Source organism: Littorina saxatilis, linkage group LG12, assembly GCF_037325665.1.
Source record: "Littorina saxatilis isolate snail1 linkage group LG12, US_GU_Lsax_2.0, whole genome shotgun sequence".
In the NCBI taxonomy this organism is placed as follows: domain Eukaryota; kingdom Metazoa; phylum Mollusca; class Gastropoda; order Littorinimorpha; family Littorinidae; genus Littorina; species Littorina saxatilis.
Window position 1 is genome coordinate 40018056 of NC_090256.1, and position 16165 is coordinate 40034220.

At 39.4% G+C, this 16165-nt stretch overlaps 1 protein-coding gene across 1 annotated transcript; it reads right to left on the reverse strand.

The window, feature by feature from the left end:
* Positions 1 to 1528: 1528 nt before the first annotated feature.
* Positions 1529 to 14486, reverse strand: LOC138981929 (putative transmembrane ascorbate-dependent reductase CYB561 homolog). Its single transcript, XM_070355103.1, has 5 exons — positions 14335 to 14486; positions 10803 to 11017; positions 10083 to 10285; positions 7349 to 7512; positions 1529 to 6265 (listed from the first exon to the last, which is right to left on the reverse strand). Exons 2-5 carry the CDS (start codon positions 11014 to 11016, stop codon positions 6115 to 6117), a joined length of 732 nt encoding a protein of 243 aa, XP_070211204.1. The 5' UTR covers position 11017; positions 14335 to 14486; the 3' UTR covers positions 1529 to 6114.
* Positions 14487 to 16165: the final 1679 nt, after the last annotated feature.

The following is a 16165-nucleotide window of genomic DNA, read 5'->3' on the forward strand; positions in this document are numbered from 1 at the left end:
GCCTAAGCTTTCGCGCACACGAACCGGTGTGGCTACTCTCTCCAAACACGCACTTCGTTTTGGCCGGAGAACCCGGTTACTGGCGAAGTATAAATACCTTGATCGTCGTCAGTCCAAGAGGCCTGGGAACGCAGCAGGGAAACACCACGGCTGCCATCAAACGAGGCGTGAACGTCAGCGGACATAAGGGAAGGCGGAACACACACCCTGGCAAGGGAACGCACACCTCCCACACCGGAAGGCAAAGACACATCTCAGCCTTGGTAGACGAAAACTCGGCTGAAAGAGAGGATATCTGAGCACTCAAGGAGTGCGAAATAGCATAAACATCCTGCTTCTCGCTAACAGGACATGAACCGGACAAGATCGGTGACGTAGCTGAAGGCAAACTAGGCAGCCGGAGAATTAGGTAAGTCTAACACACATCAAACGAGGATTTAGTCAAGGATCTGTGACTAAAATCAAAGCTTAACCTGCCGACTCTACGACTTACGAGAAGGCTTCTTTGTGGGAGAAGGCTCGGCCACTGACTTAGCATTTTTATTCTTTCCTTATCCGACATGGCGAACGGAAAAAATTTAAACAAAGCTAAGTATTCAACCAAACCTAAGTCACAAACGATACAAACGACAAAAAAGCTCACCCAAACACACAGTAGGAGCAGAGGGACCGTGTGCAAGAACCAAGGCAGGGTCTGACAAAGGCAGAAGTCAGACAAACCGGCTGAAAGCCGGAGCAAAATCAAAACACGTCTGTAGACACGGACCGCTGAAGATTGAATGATTCAAAGATGGCGGCAAGGTCAGGAAGTCACGTGTGACTTTGTCCTGTTAAGGGGTCAAGGTAGCTCTTTTTTAGGGTGACCTCCCCTTGTTACCAAGGCGATGCTATTCAGCGTCCTAGCACTAAACTGAAGTAAATTGCTCTATGTGAGTTGGGATAAGATATGTAATTTAATAAACATTTTTGTACAGTGTTTATTTCTTCTCAGAATCGATTGATTATAAGAAACCAGGTACATGTTTACTGTCCTGTCTCTTTCGGGTCATTAGACTACCTATTCATCAAATTTGTATTGCAGATACATGTACATTATACATTGATTCATGTAAAAATGATCATCTAAACCACAACAGATCCCTCTAAGCTTTTAAAATGGATAAGAGCACCCTTCCATCTGGAAAAAATAACAACAAATCAACAGCCTGGCTGCTTCCTTGCAGAGTGGGACTTTTGTCCTGAATTAGTGTTCAGATTATAGGTGTCAATCACAAAAATTAATTCAGCCAACATTTGCCAGACCCTACCCAGAAAGCAGCTGGGCTGTACATTGTTAGTATGTGGCTCTGAAAGTATTAATTAGTTCCATACCAAATCAATTGTACCAAAAGCCTTTTTTTAAACAGCCCACATGCAAATCTTGTTTCTTGGGAATAGTAACTTGTGTAAATATATACTCAGAACCCCACATCACAAGAATGCTAAACAGATTAACAACAACAACAACAACAACCAAGAATAGCATCCATCTGATAACCTGAAGCAAGTTTAATGACCTCAGCACACAAAGATGTTCCTCATGACAGAACAATGTAACAAAAAACAAATAATGAAAAAAAATGATATTTTTAAACCCCAGATTAGGCCCACATCACAAAAATAACCTTTTTAATAGTTTAAAAATGAATAGATGACTGCGACTTATTGACACCAATGCTGAACAACATAAAAGTCTTCCACAATAAATATTATGCTTCTGCAGATAAATATGATTTAATCATGAGACACTAGCAGCAACACTTTCTGTAGGATACAATGCAATAACTTAAAGGCATATGTACTCGATGACTATACACGCTAATTGCTTTACCAACAGCTGGAGACATGCTAAATTAAGTTCCCTGCAAGATATTGTGGTCTAGGACCCCTTAAATGTTGAGATATTTGAATTTTTATTTTGATCTAGATCGTCCTATTTATAGATTTGCCAACAGAGGTAGCGTTGACGCAAGGGAAATAACTCCGCGTCTTTGTTGACATCCTCACTTTTTCAGAGGCTAGAACAAGCTGTAATGCATGTATTATGGTCCGCGCATGGTGACATATCGTCATTATATGGTCTTATGGTGCGTTTGACATCGATTATGGGCAAACTACACTTTGTAAACACGGGAGCGCGTTCATATGCCTTTAAACAAAAGCCGGTGTATACAATGAAATATCAAAAGGGGAAAAAAATTAACTAAAAGTATTAAGAATCATTAGCAAAATTCTTTCCTGATTACAATGATTGCAGATCTCTTTCAGAAACTCATTCCTTCCTGCTTCCTTCACAACTCTAAAAACAAAGGCACAATCAGTTGTATCTATGTAAGACTTATCTCATGAAATGAACATGAAAATCTCATGGAATGAAAATCATGCACAAAAATCAAAAGGGACATGCAAAACAAAAAACAAAACTGACCACCCAGCCAAACAATTGCACTTGCACCCAAATTCAGTTTCAAAAATTTGGTCAAAATCTGTTGTGAAAATCTATGTTGGCAATAGTAACAAGACAAGAGAAAAGTTGTCACTGACATTTCCATATTTGGTTTACTTTCTTTCTTTCTTTATTTGGTGTTTAACGTCGTTTTCAACCACGAAGGTTATATCGCGACGGGGGAAGGGGGAAGATGGGATAGAGCCACTTGTCAATTGTTTCTTGTTCACAAAAGCACTAATCAAAAATTTGCTCCAGGGGCTTGCAACATAGTACAATATATGACCTTACTGGGAGAATGCAAGTTTCCAGTACAAAGGACTTAACATTTCTTACATACTGCTTGACTAAAATCTGTACAAAAATGGACTATATTCTATACAAGAAACACTTAACAAGGGTAAAAGGAGAAACAGAATCCGTTAGTCGCCTCTTACGACATGCTGGGGAGCATCGGGTAAATTCTTTCTCGTCCCAACCAATATGGGACTCCCCCTAACCCGCGGGGGGTTATTTGGATACAGACAGACTGCTTTATTCATGGGTGCAATAGGCACCTGAGTAATCAGATTGATGAGATTTAGCGATGCGCACACAGAAAACTTAACGCAGCTAAAATTCAATTGATAACTTAATTCAGTCAGATTGTTCAGTTTTCATCCTCATAACTATTCAAGTATTCAACTAACAACATACATAAGCATGATTTTTTTCTTTTGATGATCCTCAAATATATCACTTTAATGTTTATAAAGAATAGTGTTACTTCTAAAGGAACTGCCTGTGGGAATGCTATGCTGAGTAAAGGTACACAAACATACATAATATTGCACCAAACATATCACCATGATGAACAGTATTCATCAAAAACTTGAGTTTCAAATGCTGATTAAACTTTATAGTTCATGTATCTGCATGTACCACTCAGACAATTCTTACAAAAAATATTTACAGAATGCCAGCAATGATTATTTCAATCTGTATTATTGACTGTCAGCTCTGAATTGTGTGGAATTTGGTTTCACGGGATGCAAGCAAGAGCATGTTTTCTGAAAGCACAAAAGGCCAGCTTATACGAGATTTCAAATTTCCATCAATCTCTTACCTGAATTTTGTAAAAACAAGTAAGCTCTTCAGCAACACAGTGAATATTTTTAAGACTCGATGTCATATAATATCTGAAAACTGTTATTGCATCATAACATTTTTCAAAGGGGTAAAAAGAGTCACGAAAAACAATACTACTGAAAGACTAGTTAGTAAAAACCAAAATGGTGGCTGAAAAAATAGCTAGTTATTTGTGTGAAGTTAATCACAGGGGTGCAAAAAAATGAATAAAAATAGGGCATCTTTATGTATAAGAATTAGTAAGAGGTAAAACAAAAATACAAAAACAAAAAATCACCGAAAATTGAAAAAGTAACAAACAAAGAAATATACAAAACCCGTCCAGTAATTCATAAATATTAATTTCACATCAGTTAAATAACATAGTAGAATGCTTGAGATTCACTTTTGTTATGAGCAATTTTTGAAACAGTCAACAGAAGCTATACCAAAAGACAAATCTCTTAGCTTATACTGCACAATGATCAATCCCCTACATTCAATTCACAGAAAGTTAGTTACCCAGTTAGTTTGTAGCAAGAACAATGTACTGTGTACAAACCCCACTTTTTCTGTTGGAAGGGAGAAATTTTAAGAGAAATGAAAATATATTCACTTCATAAAAATAGAAAACATCTTTAACAAAAACAAGAAGGGCAAAGCCCATAGGACTCACATGCTTTACACATTTTTCCTACCAAAATACATGTGACCTTGACCCAAGGTCAAGGTCATCCAAGGTCATGCAACACAAAGCTGTTAATTCAAGACATAGGAAGTACAATGGTGCTTATTGGCTCTTTCTACCATGAGATATGGTCACTTTTAGTGGTTCACTACCTTATTTTGGTCACATTTCATAAGGGTCAAAGTGACCTTGACCTTGATCATATGTGACCAAATGTGTCTCATGATGAAAGCATAACATGTGCCCCACATAATTTTTAAGTTTGAAACAGTTATCTTCCATAGTTCAGGGTCAAGGTCACTTCAAAATATGTATACAATCCAACTTTGAAGAGCTCCTGTGACCTTGACCTTGAAGCAAGGTAAACCAAACTGGTATCAAAAGATGGGGCTTACTTTGCCCTATATATCATATATAGGTGAGGTATTCAATCTCAAAAACTTCAGAGAAAATGGGAAAAATGTGAAAAATAGCTGTTTTTTAGGCAACATTTATGGCCCCTGCGACCTTGACCTTGAAGCAAGGTCAAGATGCTATGTATGTTTTTTGGGGCCTTGTCATCATACACCATCTTGCCAAATTTGGTACTGATAGACTGAATAGTGTCCAAGAAATATCCAACGTTAAAGTTTTCCGGACGGACGGACGACTCGGGTGAGTACATAGACTCACTTTTGCTTCGCATGTGAGTCAAAAATGGGTCAAGTTGTTTGTTACCACAAACATTGCCATTTTGGGGTAACAAAAAAAATTACTTGCAGGAAACAGAAAAGGTTGTTAAAGGGAAGAAAAAAGATTCAGCACAAAGGAAAACAAGTCGCGTAAGGCGAAAATACAACATTTAGTCAAGCTCAGTCGAACTCACAGAATGAAACTGAACGCATTGCATTTTTTCCGCAAGACCGTACACTCGTAGCATCGTCTGTCCACCGCTCGTGGCAAAGGCAGTGAAATTAACAATCCAGAAAAGCACGGTAGCGGTTGCGCTGAGGATAGCACGCTTTTCTATATCTCTATTCTTTTTAACTCTCTGAACGTGTTTTTAATCCAAACATATCATATCTATATATGTTTTTGGAATCAGGAACGGACAAGGAATAAGATGAAATTGTTTTTAAATCGATTTTGGACATGTAATTTTTATATTTTTAATTTTCAGAGCTTGTTTTTAATACGAATATAACATATTTATATGTTTTTGGAATCAGAAAATGATGAAAAATACGATAAACGTAATTTTGGATCGTTTTATATTAAAAAAAGTTAATTACAAATTTCAGATTTTTAATGACCAAAGTCATTAATTAATTTTTAAGCCTCCAAGCTGAAATGCAATACCAAAGTCCGGCCTTCGTCGAAGATTGCTTTGCCAAAATGTCAATCAATTTTATTGAAAAATGAGGGTGTGACAGTGCTGCCTCAACTTTTTTAAAATGCCGGATATGACGTCATCAAAGACATTTATCGAAAAAATGAAAAAAACGTCTGGGGATATCATACCCAGGAACTCTCATGAAAAATTTCATAAAGATCGGTCCAGTAGTTTACTCTGAATCGCTCTACACATACACTTGACTAAATGTAAAAACATCTAACACCACTCTCCAAAGATGGCAAAATCATTTGCCACACTTGTTAGCAATAAAACATTTGGCTCAGGACAGTGATTTATTCAATAGACAAGACTGTTCACCTCAACAACACCAATAGAATGTCACACTATCACAACACAACGTTAACAGGCATATAGCGCCTAAGGAATGAAGTTGGTATACATAATTTCCGCTCATAATTTTCTTTTGGAGGAGATTTTGGCCAGTCTCTCAGCAGCTAGCTATTCTGCTAGCTGAATGTGGTCTTCTTCCGGAGCAGGTGGCCGTCTGTAGTCTGCTTTGGTGACCAGGTAGATGACCAAGACAACGAAGGCAATGATTGAGATTCCAAGGAAGTTGACCAGAATATCCTCAGGGCCGGAATATGGAGCACTGTAGAAATAAGCAAAGAGAGGAAAAAGTCAGGCCAAAAGTCAACATGAAAGTAGACGAACGCTACATCAGTAACTGATTCTTCTCTTCTTCTTCCTTCATGGGCTGAAACTCCCACGTTCACTCATGTTTTCGCACGAGTGGATTTTTAAGTGTATGATGGTTTTTACCCCGCCATTCAAGCAGCCATACGCCGATTTCGGGGGAAGCATGCTGGGTAATTTTGTGTTTCTGTAACCCACCGAACTCTGACATGGATTACATGATCTTTTCCGTGCGCACTTGGTCTTGTGCTTGCATGTACACACGAAGGGGGATAAGGCACTAGCAGGTCTGTACATAAGTTGACCTGGGAGATCGGAAAAATCTCCCCGGCCCCTTTATCACACCAGGCGGTCGCGGCCAAGATTTGAACTCACGACCTTCCGATTAGGAGGCCGATGTCTTATCCACTAGGCCACTGCGCCCGTCACCAGTAACTGATTAAGAAATGGGCAAGTCACGGGCGGGGACATAGTTCAGTCAGCAGCACGAGGGCTTATAACCACTTCATCACTATTGGTGTGGCTTCCAACCCAGGTCTCAGCAAGGAATTTCTAACCAAGAGACAGCTTAATGCAGACTCTTCCAGGTGTCCAACACCCATGTGTGCATGCATGCACATGATATTAATAAAGATCCCAAGCTCACACATGCAGCCAAAGCCTCAGGGCTTGAAAAACATTATGTAACACGCATGCAGGAACAAAATAACTTGGCTGCAAAACTCTGTCACTGCATGCAGACCTGGGAACCCCTGTTTAGCACTTGAGTATTCTCAAAGAAACTTGGTGTATTTTCAGAAAAACGAGTGTACTCCGCACAGCATTCGAACGTTGATGATTCAAGCATGCCTGCACGTGTTAGTTGCACTGTTAATTAAGTTTACCAATACATTTATAACAAATGCTTCTTTTGACAAAACAATTATTAATTGTGGCCAGCATATTTTGAATAATATATATTTTGAATCCAGGTCAAACTGACCTACTGTCTTCAGTGTCTGGGAACAACATTGCTCATCGCAAGTATCACAGTACTTACACTTTCCACACTTTCCAAACGGCATTCTCAGTGATGCCTAAAAGAGCAGTGGCCCCAGCTAAGGCCAGGAGAGTGACGCCCCAGAAGCGATGATAAGGCATGTAGTACCGCTTGATGACTATGCCGGCCACCGGGGTCACAAAGGCCAGGAAGCCTAGCAACCACTGAAAAACAAAGGTCAACAGCATTACAGTTTTAGCCCAATTATGGTTTAAAAATGTCTTCATTATCAAAGACTACTGTCTGATCAAAGTTGACTGAAAAGCAGTGCGCTGTTAAGGTTTTACTGTTTCATCCACCGTAAACACAATGTGTTATTTCAAGCCACTCTACTTGGACTGAGATTGCAGTTCTGGTGTAAAAGAGAGACACCAGTAAATTGTTGAATTCAGTAAAATGTTGAATTATTATTATTTTATAATTCTAACCCTTAATGATACTGAGATTTACTCATTAAATTCTACAGGTGACTTACAAAAATAATGCTGAGATGGCCAACAAAATGTTCTATTGTCACCACAGTCTTCTTTCTGTTCAACTACATGAATGTGTTACACTTGTCTGCAACACCAATTACTGAACCTGAACATTACGCCAATTAAGGCCAGGACCACAAATGTTCTATTGTCACTGTCATCTTTCTGTTTAATTCCATGAAAGTGTTACACTTGTCTGCAACACCAATTACTGAACCTGAACACTACGCCAATTAAGGCCATGGCATGACCACAAAACGTTCTATTGTCACTGTCATCCTTCAGTTCAACTCTAAATGTGTTACACTTAACTGCACCACCAATTACTGAACACTAAAACCATGCCGATTACTGCCATGATCACAAAACGTTCTACTCATAACTCATAACTCATAACATTTTATTGATCCAACAAAGGAAATTAAATTGGTCATCAGCACATATAGGTCATTAATTAATAATTATAAAAGAATAAGAGAAGAAAATTCATAAAACCCATGAAGTAATATATGTACAACTACAATACCCTTTTTTCTTGCACACATGACACACCGACACACCAACACACATGCATACATACCTACATACATACCTACATACCTACATACATACATACATACATACATACATACATACATACATACATACATACATACATTCCATGTTAAAGTGTAGTTAAGAACATCACAGTAATTATATCATTGTTTGGATTAACAAATAAGTTTTTATGTAAATGATGATAACAACAATCCATAATTAACGCTATTGCACTACCAAAGAAGAGACCAACCAAACACATAAAACCAATAACAGTAATCATCATCAGTTATCACAGGTATCACAGTAGATTAGCCATCATTATCACAGCACTCGTTATGATCAAAGGTCAAACAGTCATCAAATCATATTAAATCTATCACTAAGAGGTACATTTAAAAGGCATCACTGATAGTCTGTGGCCAGGACAATGGCTCTGTTGCTGTTAAAATATCTCACAGCTGCAGGAAGAAAAGAACGCCGAAAACGCTCCGTTCGACACCTAGGCATGAGAAACCGAGCGTTCCGTGTGATGCGGAGATCCATCAGTGCGTCGTGGAGGGGATGCCCTAGGTCGAACAGAATAGCTCTGGACTTACTGGCAAGCCTTCTTTCGACAAGGACTTCAAGGGTGTCAAGGCTCTGGCCTACAGTAGAACTCGCTTTCTTTATCAGCCTGTTCAGCCTGCCAGTGTCCCTTGCAGTGGCATTCCCTCCCCAACACACTGATGCAAACACCATCACACTGCACACCATACTCTGATAAAACATGTACAGCATCTTGTTACACACATGAAATGATCTCAGCTTGCGCAGGAAAAACAATCTTGACTGCGTCTTCTTAAAAACAGCATCAACATGATTAAACCAGCTTAGCTTGTTATCTAGAACTACACCTAAATACTTGTACTCGCTGACTATCTCAATCGCATCACCTTTGATGACTACAGGATGGACAGTGTCTTTCTTTTTGCGAAAATCAAAAATCATTTCCTTCGTCTTGCTTGCGTTTAATACTAAAAAGTTGGAATCACACCAAGACACAAAATCATCAATACGTTCTCTATACAAGCTCTCATCACCATCAAGAATACTACCAACCACGGCAGAGTCGTCAGAAAATTTCTGAAGATGACATGACTCTCCTTGTACTTTAAAATCAGATGTATACAGGGTGAACAAAAAAGGTGACAAAACTGTTCCTTGTGGTGCTCCGGTGAAAGTGTTAATCATGTCAGATGTAAAAGTACCATTCCATCGTACAAACTGTGGTCTATCTACTAAATAATCCAGAATCCATTTCACTGTACTATGATGCAAAGACATGTTTTGTAACTTCTGAGCCAGAAGATGAGGCTGAATAGTCTGAAAGGCAGAAGAAAAATCAAAAAACATAACTCTAACACAAGCAGAGCTCTTCTCCAGATGTGTGTACACAGAATGTAACATAAACAATAGTGCATCATCAACCCCTACTTTGGCCCTGTATGCAAACTGCAAAGAATCTTGAAAATGTCACTGTCATCCTTCAGTTCAACTCTAAATGTGTTACACTTAACTGCACCACCAATTACTGAACCAGAACACCGTGCCAATTAAGGCCATGGCATGACCACAAAACGTTCTATTGTCACTGTCATCTTTCAGTTTAATTCTCATGAATATGACTAAACTGCACCACCAAGAACTGAATCCCAAATAATGTACATTCAGTCACTAACCTGAACACCAAAGGCTACGACCACAAACAAGCCTATCCAGCTGTGGAGAGTGTACAGATTGGGTTTGTCGGTCAGATTGTGAGAGTCGAACACAGCCTTCAGTCCGACTGCTGCAAAGACCAGGGCCACGGTATGCATGGCAGCGTGTAGGATCTTGATGTACAACTTCTTGTCATTGCGGAAAACCCGGTACGCAAGAATGCCTGGAACAGTCAAAGGTACGTATGGAGCTAACTGTGGAGCTAATTCTAACATTTGGTCAAAAGGGGTTGGGTTGGGGTGGGTTGTTGTTTGGCAGTTCATTTATTTTTCATTGCAATGTCACACACACACACACGCATGCACACACACACACCAGACACACACTGTGACACACTTACATGCACACACACACACCAGACACACTGTGACACACTTACATGCACACACACACACAAAGACAGAAAAGTGTACACACTTTCAAAATTAATGTATTAACTTTTTTTTAAATGACGGCACAACCACACCCAAAAAGTAAGTACAGTGGAACCCTCAATTTAAAACATTAACAAATCTGAGAAAATAAAGTCTTAAGAAGGAGGGAGTACCGTCTTACAACGGAGGTACATATCATTTACAGACTGAAGAGAAATTCTCGGGAAAACAAGGTCTTTAAATGAGGGAAGTCTTAGAGTCTTAAAAGGGAGGTTCCACTGTACACAAAAACCATTCCCTGCTTACCATCAGCGTACAAAAAGATCATGCCAATGACCATGAAGAGCGGGTGGTAGTTGAACTGATGGTCAGGGTCCGACTGCCAGGCAAAGCCTCCCTGGAAGTGCCCCATCCACACCCCCACCAGAACCACCGCCAGAGCCCCAAACACCTGAGCTAGCACCACCAGCCAGGTGAAGTAGCGCAGGTCAGCCGTGTTGGATTCGCTGTCGAAATACATCCTGTAACGCAGAGAAAAAATAGCCACCATGTAATGTAAACAACACGCCACAGAAACAAATATGAAACGGTGAATATTTCAAGTTTCGGCATTCATTGACTTACTTACTCTGACCTGAAATGTTAACTGAAGTACTAAAACACAGAACACTTATACATTTTTTATCTATTCAACTTTCAAGGTGCAGTCAAATTAAATGTCATCTCCAGCCTACACTGAAAATGAAATACATTTTTGTGCTAACACAGCAACAGCTGTTTCAACATGATCAGTCTCTGTCTCTGACTGTACAATGTAGTTTGTGTCCTTTTAAAGCAACACCAGTTAAACTATGTGTAGATCAATTAACATGCACATCCACGGTCAATCATGAACACTGGCAAATTCATGAAAATGAAAAGTGCTAACAGTAACAAACACTTAAAATAACACCAGTGCATGCATTTTGCAGATATAGCTATGCAATACACAAAATCCCACAATAACTCTGATTTGTTTGGGTTGAGGAGAGAGTGAATATACTCTTGATTTTAGTGAGGCAAGTTTACAACATGTGCTCCTTGTCCATGTGTTTCAAACACACCCCTCACTAGTGACTAGCCTATAATGTCACATGGGAAAGTTTGACTCAATTATTAAAAGCAAGAATATTTATTTCACAACCTATACAAACAAACCTGACAGAGTTATTTCCAAACATCGTCTATTAGACTGCTCTACTTTGAGAGAGAAAGCCCCAGAGTAACAGGTGAAAATAATGTGGGTCATTTATACACTGGTTTCTATTATGCGTCCAAAATACCAAAGATGACATAGTGTGCGTATATGAAATATTGTCACTGCATCCAGTACCATAAATAAAGAACAATTATTAAGCAGATAAAACCATAATTTTATTAATCTTGCAATATTTACACTATATTTTATTACAGAGGTATCATTGTGGGGTATTAATATTGAGCGCACACTGCATAACATACACATCAGAGTTCATTGTTCATCCCGAATGCCGGTAAAAACCGATCAGCAGCAGCAGCGTGGTGCTTGCTCCGCCTTGTTTTGAAAAGCATGACTCCGTAAAAGGGGCTCTACTCTTCCAGACCGTTTAAAATCCTGACAGAGTTATTTCCGAACATTGTCTATTAGTATTACTATTAAGCCACAGATACACAAATCTTTTTCACCAAACAAATGCACAGAATAAAAAAACATATGCATGTGTTTTGTAATAATTCATTTCCAAAGTTGGACAGACATTGTGTAATTTTGGATTGAAACATCCTCTCTCAATGAGTCTTCGTTTGTGTGTGTGTGTGTGTGTGTGTGTGTGTGTGTGTGTGTGTGTGTGTGTGTGTGTGTGTGTGTGTGTGTGTGTGTGTCTCTCTCTCTCTCTCTCTCTCTCTCTCACACACATACTCTCACACATATACTCACACACATGTACACACACACATGTACACACACACATGTACACACACCTGTACGCCTAACGCTTTTATATTATATTGATTTTTATTTGTTGTTGCGTGTCACCTTATTCATGAGCTGTCAGGTCTGAAATGAAGGATAATTTTTAACAGCTGAACAAAACTGTGACGGAAACAACAAAATAATTAACAACAGCTGTGACAAGAGAATGAGAAACATTATGATATGACGGCGCAAAAAAACCTGAGGTTACCAATATCTCGTGAAAAACAGTAATTTACATTTGTTCTGTGTAATTCACATTGTCATTGATAATGTTAACAATGACAGTGTTAATGACAAATTTTCAGTTTTGTCCTAAGCTTTCTAGCGCCAAAACCATAATTGACCACGAACACCTGATAATTACACATTAACACTTGATGACCACTTGATAATTACAATGTTCACGTGAAAAATAATAATTTTCAGGTCTGGCTCACTTCCAGACGGATAACTTGAGCCAAAACTGAAAGTTAATCATTATCTTGAGAAGAAAATTAGTACTTTTCACCACACAATTGTAATTTTTGCGTGAAAAATAAGTAATTTTAACCACATGATTGTAATTTTCATGTGAACATTTCAATTATGTGGTTTTGGCACTAGTAAGCTGACATATTATGAACTTGTAGTGACCATCCCTTTTTTGAGAATTTGAAAGTCATTTGTTAATTTCAATCCATTCTCTCAGGTGCCAGAAGATTGGTTCTGCTTAACTGTCACTTACTCTTGTGTGTGTGCGTGTGTGTGTGTTTGTGCATGCGTGGTTGAGTGCATGTGTATGAACTCTCTATCAATCAAATTTAATGTATGTCAACATAAAATGCTTCCAAAAAGGTTTGCACATGTACTGATATGGTTGAATCTAGTGTTCTAATGAAGATGAGTAGCCTAAATATTTAGTAACTATATATATACCAGACCTGGGAACCCATGTTTTGCACTTTGAGTATTCTCAAGGAAATTTAGTGTATTTTCAGAAAAATGAGCGTACTCCACACAACATTTGAACTGCAATGATTTCACACACGTCAGTCGCACCGTTAATTAAGTTTACCAATACGTTTAAAGCAAATGCTTCTTTTAATGTGTACTGACAAAACCTGCAATCATGTGTTAAAATCCAAGATCGGCTTCGGGATGAGCTTGTTAAGAAAAGTAGTCTGGGAATTGTACTCGTCGTATTTTTTACCACTGACCGTACTGCTCGTATTCTACTTCTAGACAATCACGCGTACAAAATATGGCGAAATCGTATGGGTTCCCAGGTCTGATATATACCCTTGTGAGGTCGAAATATATGTATACACAGAACTCCAGCGCAATCCTTAATTGTTATCAATTTATGTTAGTGTTATACTTATAAATACTAAAATAGTGTCACATAATTATATCCAGACCCCATAAATATAAAAGTAAAACACACATTTATCTTTCCAGTACAATCAGCATTAAGTTTGTTTCTGTCTAGATCCAATTCAAATGTTATGGGGAAATGATAATTTCATATATTATGACTATGTTTCCAAACACTAATTGTGTTCTGCTGGCCCTATGGAAAAACATGCACACCTACGCCCGATTTCTGAGAGCTATAAACACAGGAACAAAATCCTTCTATTCATCAGTGAGCATGATGTGCATGCACAGCCCATGGAAAAGTCCCAACAATGTAACAGATGGTACATGTGTGGAGGGCGCCGTGTCTTATAGTTCTAACAACAGGCTGTGTGCAGTATTATGTTTAAATCTCCTACCTAAAGCCATGCATGAAATAGAAAGCTAATTTTAACTTTGATTACAAAAGACAATGCATTTATAGCGTTGAACAACAAAGCGGTCTCTTACCCGTCGGTAATAAGCTGTCGTTTTTGGCAACGGACAAGGTGACTTTCTTATCCAGATGCTTCCCTAGAAACAGCTCGCAGACTTTCTGCAGACAGCCTCTTTCCCTTTCATAAATTATTTTCTGGTTCCAAGGGCGCGTCACTCTCGCAAAAAGGGTCCTACTAATTGCCGTCCGGAGCCGTCCGGAGCCGTCCGGAAACCGTCCGGAGCCGTCCGGAACCGTCCGGGGGCCGTCTGGAGCAGTCGGGGCCGTCCGGAGGCACACACTTTTTTACATAATCTTCTTGTGTGTGTGTGTGTGTGTACATGGAAGTGGGTGTATAAGTGTGTGTGCATGCAGATCTTTCTCTCTCTATCGATCGGCACACACATTTATTCAAAATCTTGTGTGAGTGTACATGCAAGTGTGTGTGTGTGTGTGGGTATAAGCATGCAGAGCTTTCTCTCCGTCTCTCGATCGGCACACACATTTATTCATAATCTTCTTGTGTGAGTGTGTGTGTGTGTGAGTGTGTGTGTGTGTGTGTGTGTGTGTGTGTGAGTGAGTGTGTGCATGCAGATCTTCAGTTCTTCTCTCTCTCTCTCTCGACCTCTCTCTATCAAACAAACAAATATGATTCTATTTATCCATTTATCACAAATTCTCTATTAAATAATAATTATATATTTAATCTTCTTGTGTGTGTGTGTGTGTGTGTGTGTGTGTGTGTGTGTGTGTGTGTGTGTGTGTATGTGTCCGACTGACGTGCCAGTCTCTCTATCTCTCTGTCTCTGTCTCTCTCTAGATCTCTTGCTCCTTTAGTTTTATGAACATCACGATATGTGCTCACTGAATGGTGAAATTGGGGTGTGGGGAGGTGCTCTCTCACTCTCAAACTCGAACAGACTGGATGGCGGGGCATCTCCTATGAGGGCCCATCACGATCACGGGAAGGGAAATTTTAGCTTTCACGATCACAGTTACCTTGATTTTTTCACGGATCACGGGCAAAATGTACGTTGAAAATAAAATGCTTTGCAATAATGCCAATCACGATCACGAAAACAAATGACCATCACGATCACGAGACTTGATTTTTTTTTGTCCGGAACCGTCCGGGGGCCGTCCGAAGGCACACACATTTATACAATCACAATCTTCTTGTGTGAGTGAGTGTGTGTGTGTGTGTGTGTGTAAAAGTGTAAGTGTGTGTGCATACATCTCTCTCTCTCTCTCTCTCTCTCTCTCTCTCTCTCTCTCTCTCTCTCTCTCTCTCTCTCTCTCAAACATCTACACCCAGCAGAGTTTCTAGAATCTGTTATGATACTACATTAGGACTTTTAAACCCAAGACACATTAAAAACGTCCAGGGGCCGTCTGGAGGTATACACATTTATACATAATCTTCTTGTCGTGTGTGTGTGTGTGCACATGTGTGTGTGTGTATATGTGTGTGTGTGTGTGTGTGTGTGTGTGTGTGTGTGTGTGTGTGTGTGTAAAAGTGTAAGTGTGTGTGCATACATCTCTCTCTCTCTTTCTCTCTCTCTCTCTCTCTCTCTCTCTCTCTCTCTCTCTCTCTCTCTCTCTCTCTCTCTCAAACATCTACACCCAGCAGAGTTTCTACTAGGGAATCTGTTATGATACAACATTAGGACTTTTAAACCCAAGACACATTAAAAACGTCCGGAGCCGCCCGGGGGCCGTCCGGAGGCACACACATTTATACATAATCTTCTTGTGTGAGTGAGTGTGTGTGTGTAAACGTGTAAGTGTGTGTGTGCATACATCTAGCCGTCCGGAGGCCGTCCGGAGGCACACACATTTATACATAATCTTCTTGTGTGAGTGAGT

Bases quoted from the DNA above. Each gene is read 5' to 3' on its own strand.
- LOC138981929 (XM_070355103.1), bottom strand. From the start codon at position 11,016: ATGTATTTCGACAGCGAATCCAACACGGCTGACCTGCGCTACTTCACC. The intron at 7,513-10,082 runs GTTAGTGACTGA...TTTGTTTTTCAG, and splicing joins TCGTAGCCTTTGGTGTTCAG to TGGTTGCTAGGCTTCCTGGC. The intron at 6,266-7,348 runs GTAAGTACTGTG...TTATTTCTACAG, and splicing joins GTTTGGAAAGTGTGGAAAGT to TGCTCCATATTCCGGCCCTG.